Source organism: Xiphophorus couchianus, chromosome 19 (genome assembly GCF_001444195.1).
Source record: "Xiphophorus couchianus chromosome 19, X_couchianus-1.0, whole genome shotgun sequence".
Taxonomy (NCBI): domain Eukaryota; kingdom Metazoa; phylum Chordata; class Actinopteri; order Cyprinodontiformes; family Poeciliidae; genus Xiphophorus; species Xiphophorus couchianus.
In genome coordinates this window covers 18471998-18486008 of record NC_040246.1, presented here as the reverse complement: position 1 = coordinate 18486008, position 14011 = coordinate 18471998, and the positions used below count along the sequence as shown (strand labels likewise).

Genomic DNA, 14011 nt, shown 5'->3' with positions numbered 1-14011 from the left:
AATTGATAGAATAAACAATTCTTCAGCTAAACATGAGCTTCTGGAACATAAACAACCCATGTTAATTGGCTACAGGGTAAACTAGCGCTTAGGCCACACTGATCTGAAACTGCTCAGCGCCACAGCAGTGACAGGAAGTCGTCATTTTTAAACGGCTGCGACGAACACCAGAGCGAAACGCCGCTCCAGTTCCTGAGCCAACGACAAACAGAGATGATTCAGAGCGAAGCCGCACGTACCGGGAAACGCGTTGATGTCGATGACCGCGTGCTGACCCGTCTGGTTGTTGATGATGACGTCGATGCCGAACAGGGACACACCCAGCGCCTGCCGCAGCGACCTGGACAGCTCCCTGATGACATCATCGCAGGGCGGCTGGGACACGCCCTCCACGTTCTCCCTCTGAGGCCAACGGGAGGAGAGTTAAAAAAAAAACAAATATTACACTCTTCCAACAGTGAAATTCAAGGATCCAAGATCTTTCAATGTAGTTTCAATGTATTATTATATGATATTGTTTATTACTGTTATTATTTCTTGTGATGGTAAACTAAAATAAAAGCAAAATGTAATGTTTTGAAATGTCTCTCTTACACGCTTGACTGGTCCGAGAACAAAACACTAACTAAAAACAAATTTAAATGAGTTTATTAAACATATATAACATAAGCCAACCTTTATTTCTATTACACAAATCATTAAGTCATTGACATGTTACGAATATTAAATATTAAAAAATAAAATAAAGTAAATTTCCTGCCAGGTTTTATGTCATTTAGCAAATAAAAATGATTTTGGTGATTCCAGGAAAATTCAAGCACTTTTCAAGCATTTTTCAAGGCAGGGTTTCAAACTTTTCCAGCCCTGCATTTGGAGATAAAAAATAATATAAGCAGAAAAAAAAAACATTATATAATTTGTTATTGTAAACTAAAATATAGCAAGATTTTCTTTCACCGACTTTAAAAAAAAATCCCAACTTTGTTTAAAATATAAAATGATTAATAAGTCATTGAGCCATTAGAAATAATAAATACACTGAAACAATCCAAATAAATCATGTTAAATGACCTTTCTGCTCAAATTAAATGCTTAAAAACAATATAAAAAGAAAGTTACAAAAAACCTCTAAAACAATTCTTGGTAAGTTTTCTGTCATTTAGCAAATAGAAATAATTTGGGTAATAACAACTGACCTGAAAAGGAAAAAAATAAATAAATAAAAAAATCGGATTTAACTTCAGACTGTAACGAAAAAAAAATGAAATGCGTCTTTTTGAAAATATTTGGTTTCAACTCTAAGAAATGTTTTCCGAATTTAGGTTTTTAATAAAATGTTAGATTGCATTTTTATTACAAAACTGTGTAGTTTGAATATGAAGCACTTTCCAAACCTTGGAAACACCTAATTGAAATTCAAGGATTTTCCAGCACCCGTACGAACCCTGAATAAAGAAACACAGAGACCCACCGAGGTCAGGTCTGAAGACGACTCGGGTTTGGAGACGTTGTGGCTGTTGAAGAAAATGGCTTTTCTTTCTGAAAGATGTAGAAGAAGAAACAAAGAAAAACAAAAGATGAGTTTCACATCCCGGCCTGCAGGTGGCAGCAGAGGTCAGCAGTTACAACGAGTCGCACAGGAACCCAAAGCGAGTTGCTTTAAAATACTGATTGGTTAGATTTAGCTGCTTTGTGTTTGATTTGACACGTCAAATGTTGATTCAGAAAGTAAAATTTGAAAGAAACACAAACATGACATTTATGTTACACTGTGGTTCTTATATACGTTTCCCCCAAAACAGAAGTTAGGGGGAAACGTTAACAAAATTCACAAACTGCGCTTTAAAGAAGAATCTGCAAAGTGAACTTTTTAAGTTTTTTTAAGTTTAAAAGTTTTTCCAGGTGTTGAAATGTAGAAGATTCTTCATGCAGGAGGAACTGTGATGAAAGGTTGAAACTGCATTTTAAACCTTCACTTTCCGTCTGTTTTTATGCATTATTTCTATTTTTCTGAAGATGAAGAGGAAAAAATCTAAATTCATAATGATCAAAACGTTTTACAACACAAACCAAAAATGTCAAGTAGACAAAAGTCATGGATCACAAAACAACAAATTTAAATACGAAAAAAAAAAAAGAAATTTACCTGCTAAATAATAAAACAAATAAGAAAATATTTAATAGAACAAAGTTTAATATTTGGGTGGGGCTGAATTGATTAATCGATAAATGAAATAATCATCAACTAATTTAGTAATTGATTAATCGTTAACTGGAATATAGACTCAGAAAAAGCCATCTGCTGAAAAAAATAACATTCAAATAATTTAATAATGAAGCCAAAACTGTACAAAATATATAAACATTTGCATTTAAGGTAAAAAAAAAAAAACCCAAACAGATTTGTCTATAAATACGTTTTACCAAAAACTCCTCAAGTGTCACAGTTATGGGGGCGTGCCGTGGTGGCGGAGGGGTTAGCGTGACCCACATTCAGAGGCAACGTGGCCTCGACGCGGCTGTCGCGGGTTCGACTCCCGGACCCGACGACGTTTACCGCATGTCTTCCCCCTTTCCTGTCAGCCTACTTTGAAAAAGGGACTCTAGAGCCCACAAAAAGACCCCTTGCGGGGCGATAAAAAAAAAATAAAAAATTGTCAGTTTTAATTTCTCCTGGGTCAGATTTACTAAAAGAACACCTGTTCCTGTCTTTTAGGCAAAAATAAATAAATGTAATTGAATTATTTGTTTATTTGCATCTTTCAATGTATTTCTAATATTGTGTAAAAATGCTTAAGTAGTTAAATGAAAAATCTTTAAAATATACCAATTATTTTATCTGATTAATCGTCAGAATAATCAGCGGAGTATAATAATCAACCAGAGCTGCAGCTCTGGTTTGTTGGTGTCTAATTTCGTGTTTTTTGAGTTTTCTCTGTTTCTCTCCTCTGTGGTTATTAAGAGACAAAAACCTGTTATAATAGCTGTGACTACAGATGATTTTAGTAATCGATTATTCTATTGATTATTGTGACGATTAATCGATTAATCAGATTACAAACATTCTGAAGATTTATCATTTAACCACTTAAGACTTTTTTTGTACAATATTAAAAATTCATTAAGATTCAAATTAATAAATCAATTCATTTTTTAAATAAGAAAATAAACATTTTATTGCCTAAAATGCAACAACATGACATTCCTTTAGTGAATTTGAACCGAGTGAAGCTGAATCTCTGCTGTTTCAGGAGTTTTGGGTAAAATACATTTACAGACAAAGGCGTCTTTATTGTAAATGCAAAATGTATATTTTTTTGTACAGTTTTGTATTAATTGTTGCTGTGAGGTTGTTGTTTTATCACCAAATAAAAAATTTTTCGAGTCTGTATACTCGATTAATCGTTAACTGTATACTTCAATTAACAATCTGATTAATTGTTTTGGCCAACTTTCAGAGTATTTAAGAAAACTATTTGTTCTGTTGGACCAAATTACTGCTATTTAAAATCATCCTGAGGGCCCAGATGGCCCCCAGTATCTAACTGGTCCAATCCCAGTGAGGATCCTGCTTCAGACTAAATTTCCCTGCTGAACGTAACCGTCTGTGTGCAACGACAAACAAAGCAGCTTACTACACTGCAGGTGAAAACGCTTTGCATGAGGGCCTCTACCGTGCAACATGCAAATACAGGAGCCATCCGTCCGGGGGACAGCCCTGCCGCTGAGGCTCCGTCCTGCTGCTGAGGAAAAGCCGTGTTTACTCTGAGCAGGGCTAAAGTCTGCTGCAGCCCTTAAAAGGCCAACAGCTGCAATCACAGGGACATTCAGAGCCGCTTTATGAGCTCTTTTATTGGGTGATCTGAACAAGCAGAGCAGATTGTACCGACGGACCGGTGTGGATGTGCGCCGCCTCTGGACTCCTCAGCCGCTGCTCACCTGCAGGCCCAGCAGGGAAGTTCTTCAGGGAGGGCCTCTCCACCACGGTGTAGGAGTCCCCCACCACAAACACCTTGTACAGCACCGCGTTGTGGTTGATGAAGCTCTGGATCACACACGGAGGCTTCACGTCCTTCAGGTCCTCTTCGCTGAAGATAATGGCCATCTGAGGAGAGGAAGAATGTTAAAGCTGAACCCACATCAGTGCTGTTCGCCGTTTTAACGGTTTATTAGATTAAAATTAGTTCCAATGTATTAACTAATAGCCTCAGTTAGACCTTTTGGTGTTGTAGTTTGGCCGCCATCCAGCAGAGGGCGCCGCTGGTCATCCTTAAGCGGAGCCAAACAGTTGAACAGAAACAAAGATGGCGGCCATGCCAGAACAGTAAACCGTAACGGTCAAAACAGAGTCCGGTTTGGGATTCAAACTGCACTTCATGCGGTTCTATTTTGAAATTTAAACACGCAACAAGCTCAACAAGTTTCCCTTTAAAACCGCTACGTGACGAAGAAACGTCATCACAAATGACTTCTGCGCTACGAAGGCGAAGATGTGGTGACAGAAAAACGGAGGAAATGACGGTTGATTCTGAGAGCCGCCGCGAGTTAATGACGCACTTCAGGGAGCCGAGTTTTAACTTTCCTTCAAGAGCAACAACAGACTTTCTGTACAAACATCTCTATTCACGGGGAGTTTCAAATATTTTACAGTTCTCATGTTTTTATATTTCAACCTAAGGGTTCCTGTTTTGTTATATTTTATGTTTAAGTTTAACAATGTGAAAAAACGACAGTTGTCGGTATTTAGTACAGATGACAAATAATGTCATATTATAGAAAGCAGAGCTGGATAGTAACTAGTTTCACCTTAATAGCATTTCTCATTCAAAAATCACTGATGATGGAGAAGCAGAGGAAAATTGTAACATGAGAAACAACATGGCGCCAGTAAGGATGATTGATTTTGAGGCCTGAGTTTTAGCATTTCATGGAAGTTTAAACTTTAATTCAAGAGCAAAAACAGACAATCTGTCTTTTCATGGGAAGTTAAGCATTTCACATGTTTTATTGTTTTTAGAGTTGGGTAGTAACTAATTACATTTACTTGAATAACTATTTTGGGAAAAAATACTTTTATTTTTAGAATATTTTTTCAATGCTGTACTTTTTACTTTTACTTGATTAATTTTATTATGAAGTATTTCTACTGTTACTTGAGTTATATTTCTGGATTTTCTATCCACTGAATGAAAAACAAACATGTTTTAACCAAAAATTCACCAGAAACAGACACACACCTGCGGTTTTTGTCAACGTTTTATAAATTTTTATTGAAAGAAACTGATTTGGAAAAAAATCTTTTGCCTGATTTTGTTGTTTAATAAATTATTGTCATTTTGGTCCATTAGATTATGTAACTTTTAAACAGATGATTGATAATTTGATCAGTTACTCAATACTTGAGTCAACTTTTTACCAAATACTTTTTACTTTTGAGTAACTTCTTGGATGGGTACTTTTCACTTTTACTTGAATACAATTTTTGTGTACTCTGATTATTTTCATTTTTTTATTTTCCTGTTCAGTAACCTAAGACATTCCTGTCTTGTTATACTTTATAACTATTTTTTAAATTTAATAAAGTGAGAAAAACTTTTTTTTTCTAATTATCTAGTTAGTATTTAATACACAAAATGTTTTTGTTTTTTAAATTCAGTATATTATATAAAAAATTTAACCCTTTATGATGTGGAACGATGGTGAGCCCTTTTTATGCAGAAGAAACGTGAGGTTTTTAGGAAAATGGCCACTTATCAAGTAATCAGTCGATTGATAGGGTCAGTCATCTTTAGATTAATTAATCGATAACTTGCATCCCTAAAGTGGAGCAACAATGCTGCTGGTTTCCTGTTCATCTCATTCTGGTGTTTGAACAGAGTTAATGGTCAATCCCAAGGTGTTCTAGTATCTACAGGAAGTACAGCTTCTCACCTCATGGGAGTTGGTGCCATGAGCCACACGAGTTTTGCAAACTGTGGAGGAAATTCGGATGGTCAGAACTCAAACAAATCTCCAACGGAGTTCATAAAAATCGTGGATAAAGGATGGAGACTCACTGAAGGGGAATGTGAGACCCTGCAGCTTGATCTGCTCCAGAACATCCGGGGTGCACTCCGTGTTGAGGACCATGAACGGAGGAGAGCAAATCCTCTCATCTAACAAAAACAGAAGAAAGAGGGACATGAGGAAACAGATTATACCAGACAATTTAACCACAAACATTTAGCTAACGTCACCAAGCCTGTGCCAGAATGGATAGAGTTTTAGTACCTGAAGCTATAAATTTTTTTTTTTTTACCCCTCCAGGGGGTCTTTTGTGGGCTCTAGTGTCCCTTATATGACAGTAGGCTGACAGGAAACGGGGAAGGAGAGGGGGGAAGACATGCGGCAAATATCGTCGGGTCCGGGAGTCGAACCCGCGACGGCCGCGTCGAGGACTCAAGGCCTCCAAATATGGGTCGCGCTAACCCCTACGCCACCACGGCACGCCCCGGTACCTGAAGCTATAATTTGAGTTATTTAGCCTGTCATAAGAGAAAAAAACAGCTTTATTCTTAAAAATTAGACTTTCTCCACATTAAGCATTAATTTACAAATGTCAGTCTCAAAATAAATATTTAATTAGCAAGTTAAATATTCAGTTAAACAATTAGATACACAGCTAAAGTTTTAGTTAGCAAAGTTAATATTTAGCTTCAAACTTTCTAGTTTCAAACTGAATATCTGGTTTGAAATTAATAGACAGTTAAATAGTTAGCAAGCTAATTAGTTTCAAATTAAACATTTAGTTGGCAAGCTGCTTACTGAGGAGTGTAGACTATACATATTTTGCTTCAAATTAAATATTAAGCTTTGGCTTCAAACAATTACTTAGTTGGCACACTAAAGATTGAGCTTAAATATTTAGTTAGCAAGCTAAATATGTAGCTTCAAACTACACAGGTAACAAGCAAATCATTTAGTTTGGAGCTAAATATTTAGTAGGAAGTAATTCTTAATCTTAGTAAATGACAAGGCAGCTGGATCATTATATTGTGGCGCTAACATAGCTAACATTAGTGAAACGTGACTGGACAATCAAATCCAGCAGCAGGAACAACTTTACAGGAGCCTTAATGTTTGTGGAAACTGACCTCTCTCACACATTTAACATTGTTCTGAGCCGTATGCAACGAAATTTCGTTCTGTATACACCCTGTGCATGCAAAATGATAATAAAGTCAGTCTAAGTCTACGTCATTACTGCTCTCATCATGCCCTTTAAAAAGCCTTAATTATGCCTCTGGATTGAGCTGAAATAAACTTTAATTACATGTTTATTTAAATCAATTCCAAAAACCAACACCATTGGTGAGCTTGTGAAATGATCCACGTTTAATCAACAGAGATTAAAAAATTTATTCATTTTGTCAAACTCCAAATGCATAACTTGCCACATAAAGCCACACTTTCATTATTAATTATTATATTAACTTCCCTTATTGTCCTGTCAATGCCAGACTTTGTCTTGTTAGTTTATTGCTTCTTACTTTTAGTCAGTCATTAACAGAATAAATTTGTAATATTAATAAAACAACCATTCAAATTCAGATGTGGGTTTTCAAAGTTTTTGAAAACAGAATTTAACTTCAGTTCCACTTTCTTCTCAAAGATATTTAAATATAAATATGAGTTTTAAAGTTATTTTATGTTTCTTCAAAACATGTTTTGACATCAAAAATAAATAAAAACGAATAATAAAAGAAACTTTAAGACGTTACCCCATTTAAACACAATGAGTTTCATTGGTTTATATGTAGAAGAAATAGTGGGGAAATAAGTATTTTTATAAGTTTTTAATGGTATATAAACACATCAATGCTAATGTATTACTCTTATTAAAAGGAAAGATTTAAGACCAATAATAAATAAATAAACTAACAACTAATTACGTGAAAGGAAATTACTGATTTCAGTGTGAAGTCTTTTAGAAGAAACTTGAAAAGCATACATACATAAATCTGATGTAATAATAGTTAATATTATTGTTAATATTACAACAGTTGCAAAAATATAGACTCCGTACATCTTCACTTTGTCACATTTTGTTTAGATGAAGCTAAACAAACTGTAAAATAAAATGCAGCTTTAAAAATGCAGTGCTGAACTTGGGAAACATTTGAGACTTGAAGATAAATATATTAAACATAAATCATTTTGATTGTAGCAAAATAGTTGCTCTAGCTTTTCGTTCATTAGAAATCTAATAAAGGTTTGGGACATAAGCCCCAAGAAACAGGCTAAACTTTCATTTCAAAAGAACAAGCTGCATAAAAAAATAAATAAAATTGGGGGAAGCCAGTCAGAAAAATATAATCAGTTCATTTTTGCGTTTAAGTTTCTCATATCTGAATAAAACCGAAGCAGGAACAATGTGAAAAACATAGTTCCTCTTCCAGATAAAACCGGAAATGATTTGCAGCTGTGAACATTTCAACACCTGACTCATACGACAGGCAGGTGAATCAGTCATGCATGCGTTATTGTTTTAAATGTTTTCACCATTAAACACACCAGTTTGTGACTGACTGGACACCCAGGGGTTATGCAACCGTTTCAGGAGGAACTGCACTCCCGGCGCACCGTGGTTAAGAAGTCATCAGGTCTGTCAGCCTCCCATTACGGCCAACGCTCGGCCTCTTTCCGTGTTATCTCTAGCAGACGATAATAAAAGCCTGTTTACATCATGGTTTGCATCACTTCCTGCAGCAGAAAGCTCCCAGCAGGAGTGAACCGGATCCAGAGCGCTGCATCTATCTGCTCGCTGCGCGCGTCTTAAATGAAGTAAATATTAGCTCAGATGAAACCGAACACCACAGCCTGGCCTGTTTTTATGCAACAGACAGCAGAAGCTGTGAAAACTGAGTGGTTTTTTTTTAAACAAAATGGATAAACAGGTGATAATTACAACAGAATATTAAGGCCAGACTCTGAGAAATTATAAAAACGTCATATTGGCGTGTGACTTGTGTGACTTTGTCGCAATATTACGACTTTTCTCATAGTTATTACGACTTTTTGTCGTACAACTTTTCTCTCGCAATATTACAACTACATTCTCCTACAGTGATGGCCGATCAACAAAAAAAACAAAAAACAAAAGTTGTACAACTTTTTGTCAAACTGTTATGACTATTCTGGTAATATAATAATTATTCCATTTATTATGACTTTTTCTCATAATGTTTCTATTATATTCCTGTATTATTTATTGAAACTTTATTCTCGTAATATTCTGACTTTCTGTTGTAAGACTTTAATCTAGTCACATGGCTTTAATATCGTGATTTAATTTTTTTTCTTATCCTGGCTCTAGTGCTTTGTCATAGATAACAGAAAATACAAAAAAAGTTACACACAGTTTAAGTCAAAATGTTGTCTTGAATTTGAAAGGAAGCAGTGAAACCGTAAGTACACCCCCTGACTCATCAAGATATTTGAGGCACACCTGTAACACAATAGAGAGGTGATGACCTTTGTGAGCTGTGGGTTTGAAGCCGGGGTCCTCCAGCTCTGGGGATTTAACTATACCAAAGTCAGCAGAATCCCACTGAGCCGGAGAAGCTGCTGCAGAGGAGCGAGGGGAACCAGCAGCAGTTACTGTTGGGTTAGTAGAATTTAAAAAGTAACAAAAATAAAATAGATTTTAAAATAGTCACATTTTACAGCTTTTTTTTATTTCAGATATTTTCATTAGTTTCTACAACATTCAGGACATCAGTGCACAAAACATTTTCCATGAATGAGTTTTTATTATTATTATTATTATTATTATCTCTATGTTCACTTCTTTCACGATTTTTAAGCATCTGGATCAGATTCAAAAATACTTGAATTAATCCCAGAGGGAAATTAAATGTTGTTGTATTTTATATTATATAATTTCCATCTGAGTTATTGTAGATGCTGATGGCCGTGGGTAGGAATGATCTGCTGTAGCAGTCAGTACTACTGTGGCTCTGAGGAAGCATCTGACTGAAGACACTCATTAAGAGGTTTTCTGTCCATAATTTTCTTGATTTTATGAGGAATCCTTCTTTGCACCATCATCTCCAGATGTTTCAGAACCATCAGATCCAGTTTAAAATGGACAGACAAAAAAGGTGTTAAATTTCCCTTTATTGATTTCTGAATGGCATTTATCTGCAGATTCGTTTTCGATGAGCAACAAAGTTATCAATACATCACACAATCAATTTCTGATGGTAGTCAACTGATAAAAGCTGATAAAATGTAAAATAGATTTTATTTTGGTTTCTCTGAGCTTTTTTTCCTACTTGCAATGACAGAAACATCAAGTTAAAACAGAAGCTGGAAGCTTTGCTAATCAATCTTTTTGACATTTTTTGCTCAAAAACTAACAGCTGCCTTATTTTAGGCGTCTGAATTAATCTCACTCTCACAGTGAATATGTGTGCAAGAAATACCAGTTTTTATATTCTTTAAATTTTTTCTGTATATGTTTTAGAAATACCATGTAAACTGCTTTTAATCCCATGAAACACATTGATATTAGGCAGATTTGTGAGCATAAAAGCAGCATATGAGACATTTAACGGTGATCATATTAATGTTTTTCTTTTTAAAGAATATATTTTTAATAAGTTTGCACAAAAGAAATACTGCAAAAAGACAAGAAGTTGTTTAAATAAACTGTAGACAGTTTGCAACGCTCCATTTGATGACAAGTTCAGAGAAGAAGAATGACGCTTGACGAATCTGAAACCGGTTCTGATTCTGTTTAAAATGAGTTGGAAAACTGTGGAGAGTCATAAATAACCGCTTGATGTTCCACAGACAAAACACCCGATGCTGCAGCGTCCACATTGCATCAGCAAACCACGGGGGCTGCTGGTGTAAAGACACGTCAAACAGCCGTCACACGACTGAAACCTTGTCAAACAGAAAGCGTTTCAGGTCCAGAGCCGACGATTGATGGTAAAGAAAGGAGGGAGCGGGAATGCTGCGCTCTGCCGGAGGATCAATCTGCGGTTCTGTCTAAACACCGAACGCCTGGAGGAGACCCATCAGAGCCGAACAACTCAGTCACCAAAAGTCTGTCAAACACCTGGAGGCACGCTCAGACCTTCAGGCTGTGAGGAAACAATCATCTCATTTACTTTTTATTTTGCTTTCAAGCTCGCTCACAAAAATCCCCTCAAAAAACTTCCTCTTTTCGAAGAACCGGAACTCCGCTCAAAATGATGAGTTATTAAAATAGGAAAATCTGACACATTTCTGCTATTTTACCAAATAGTTCAGTAATACTCATTTATCAAACAATGAGGGACAACAGAGTTTCCATCCGTTTGCTCATAAACTGCTGCTTTGATGCATCCGTCTAGACTTAAAAACACAAAATCTTACCAAGTATTTCTGGTTTTTAGTGCAAACATCTTAGTACACTTGAAATAAGACAGAACTAGCTTACAAGTAACTTTTCAATGGGAAGGAAATACTTCCTTCATATTAAAAATAGAACTAGTTTCACTGGCAAATTATTTGATTTATAAAAAGACATTTTCCATGTTACGAGTGAAATAACATTCCAAAAGAACTAATGCTTTTTCATCAATTTTAAGGAGTTTTTTACTTAAACAACCTAGTATATTGCACAAACGTTACTTATAAGTTAGCTTTGTCTTTTTTAAAGTGTATTAAGATATTTGTAGTATAAACTAGACAAAAAATGCTTGGTAAGATTTTGTGTCTTTCAGGTGGAGATCAACGGGATTCAGGAATATTTGTAAAAATTAAGCTCCTCACTTGTTTGTATCACCTTTTTGCCTTTACTCCCTTTTATTTGTATAATCTCGGGTTAACTTCCGATTGTTTGGTTTGACGCTTTTAATTTGACAGGACAACTTCCGCTTTAAGCATTATTGAACGGCAGCTTAGCGAACACAAGTTGTAATTGAATTTATAAAATTTAGCTTGACAGTAGTATAATTTTAATATTGGGCGGTTAAAACTGTCCATTTGTTTTATTCTATACAAAAACTAAAGTAGTTTTGAGACTGTAGCCAATATTTTTAATTGTAAACGTTACTTCTAAGCTACGAACATAAACAGGCACCTTCTCTGACTCGGAGAGGAAACATTAAACGCTATTAACTTCAAACTTACAGTAAAGAGCTTCTTGAGCGTTTATGTTTCCAAACAAAACTGCTGCAGGTGTATTTTTCATCTCACACCAGACTCTGCTTGGACCGTTTCTCTTTAGTGTCTTGGTACCGCCGCCATCTTTATTTCTACATCAACGGTCGGCTCCGCTTCATGATGAGCGGCAGCGCCGTCTGCCGGATGGCGGCCAACTACAACACTAAAATAATGTCTAACAGACGCTATTAGTTAATCAATTGGACCCCATTTTAATGTAATAAACCATTAAATCGACGATTTACTGCAAGCCGACTAATTGTTTGTACCACTACCCTCTGGAGATGAGGGGATCCTCCTTTTAGGCCTGGGTTGCTATGTATGGCAGCCGCTTAAGGACTCCAGAACCCAGTTTAAGCCCAGTTCATCACGAACATAACAACCAAAATCCTCTGACATGGCTGTGATCCACTGGAACCAGCCTGCGACAGTGAGACAAAACAATGCAGATCGGCTCTGTTATGAAACAAGCCATTGCATCTGTTTAGACAGAAAAAAACAAAGAAACGGCTCCTCTTCTTCTTCTCCTGCTTCTATTTTAGGAACACTGAGACACATCCGACCCGCCAATCCAATGCTCCGACTCCAGCCTGCAGCCCCTCGCTCTCAACAAATAATTTAAAGGTTTACGCTCCCTGCCTTATAGGGAGGTGACGGGATGTGATTTCCCACCGGGGAATGTGGCCCCTGTCGTCAGCGACCCGCAGGCTAAAACACACTTTATGGGCTGATCGGGAAACGAACGACTCCGAGCCCAGTTTACAACTTCAGAGGCTCTCCTGTAAACAAGGAGAGGAGTTATGGGTTCGGAATTAAAAAGTAGAAACCAAGCCAGAAGGGACGGGGTTTTAAACAGCAAACTTTGCACGAATCCACAGTAACAGAAATGTTTTGGTTTAACAGAGGACAGAAGCTGCGAAGCAAATTTCCTTCACTGATCTTACAAAGTACGATGGACACCAACTGAAAAGCCCACAATGGTTTCTGAAATCAATAGTAATATATCTTGACACGTGATCAATATCAATAGATGTAATATTCAATAATTTCACTGAACTCTGATCCAGAACCCCACAGCATTCTGGGGGATGTAGGCAGAGGAAAGTGAAAATGTGGGCTCAAGCAACTCCAGAGGCGACATGAAAAGCCAAATTTGGAAATGCACTCTGGAACAAAAAATCTGACCCAGTTACACCAGTTCTCCCAGTTCTATGAGGAAAACATACCAAAAAAATCCACAAACTGTTGTGAAAGGAGAAGCTTGTGAAAGGAAACCCAAAACATTCGACCCAAATCATACGGTTATGCCAAATGATAAGAAAGCGTGAAAAAATGTTTAAATCTGAAGTCAGAAGAATCTAAAAAAAAATCTTTAAAAATATCTCTCTCATCATAATTTATTTAGAAATTATGTTGGTAACCACACTTGACCAAAAACAGGAAAAATTTAATATGATCTAAGGCTACAGGAAGAAAATGGCTGTTCATGGTAAAATCTGGTTTCAACCTGACAATCCAGAACTGGGGCACTGAGAAAAAAAAGAGAAGAAAAATACAAAATTCTGATTTTAATCTCAGAATTCTTATGTTTTCTAAAAAAAAAAAAAAAAAAAAAAAAAGAAGAAAAAAGTAACCCCCCCCCCCCCCCCCCCCCAAGAGTTCTGACGTTGAATTCAAAGTTCAGATTTTTTTTTCTCCGAATTTTGAATAAAAAAAAAAAAAAAGAATTCTCATTTTGAAAAATTCTAAATTTTTCTTAAAATTCTGACTTTTTTCTCAGAATTCTAATTTTCTCTCATAATTTTGACTATAT

The 14011-nt window shown here is 36.1% G+C and overlaps 1 protein-coding gene across 2 annotated transcripts in view; it reads right to left on the bottom strand.

Annotated features, from left to right (window-relative positions):
* The window catches only part of itpk1b (inositol-tetrakisphosphate 1-kinase b), a 41198-nt gene that overhangs the window by 3837 nt on the left and 23350 nt on the right, over positions 1-14011 (bottom strand). The window contains exons 6-10 of one of the 2 annotated variants that reach the window (XM_028000106.1): positions 6057-6155; positions 5932-5972; positions 3895-4105; positions 1472-1539; positions 240-402 (exon numbers count right to left, since the gene is read on the bottom strand). In XM_028000106.1, coding sequence (XP_027855907.1) covers positions 240-402; positions 1472-1539; positions 3895-4105; positions 5932-5972; positions 6057-6155 — 582 coding nt within the window. The remainder of the gene's footprint in view (positions 1-239; positions 403-1471; positions 1540-3894; positions 4106-5931; positions 5973-6056; positions 6156-14011) is intronic. The other variant, XM_028000107.1, reaches the window with a different exon arrangement.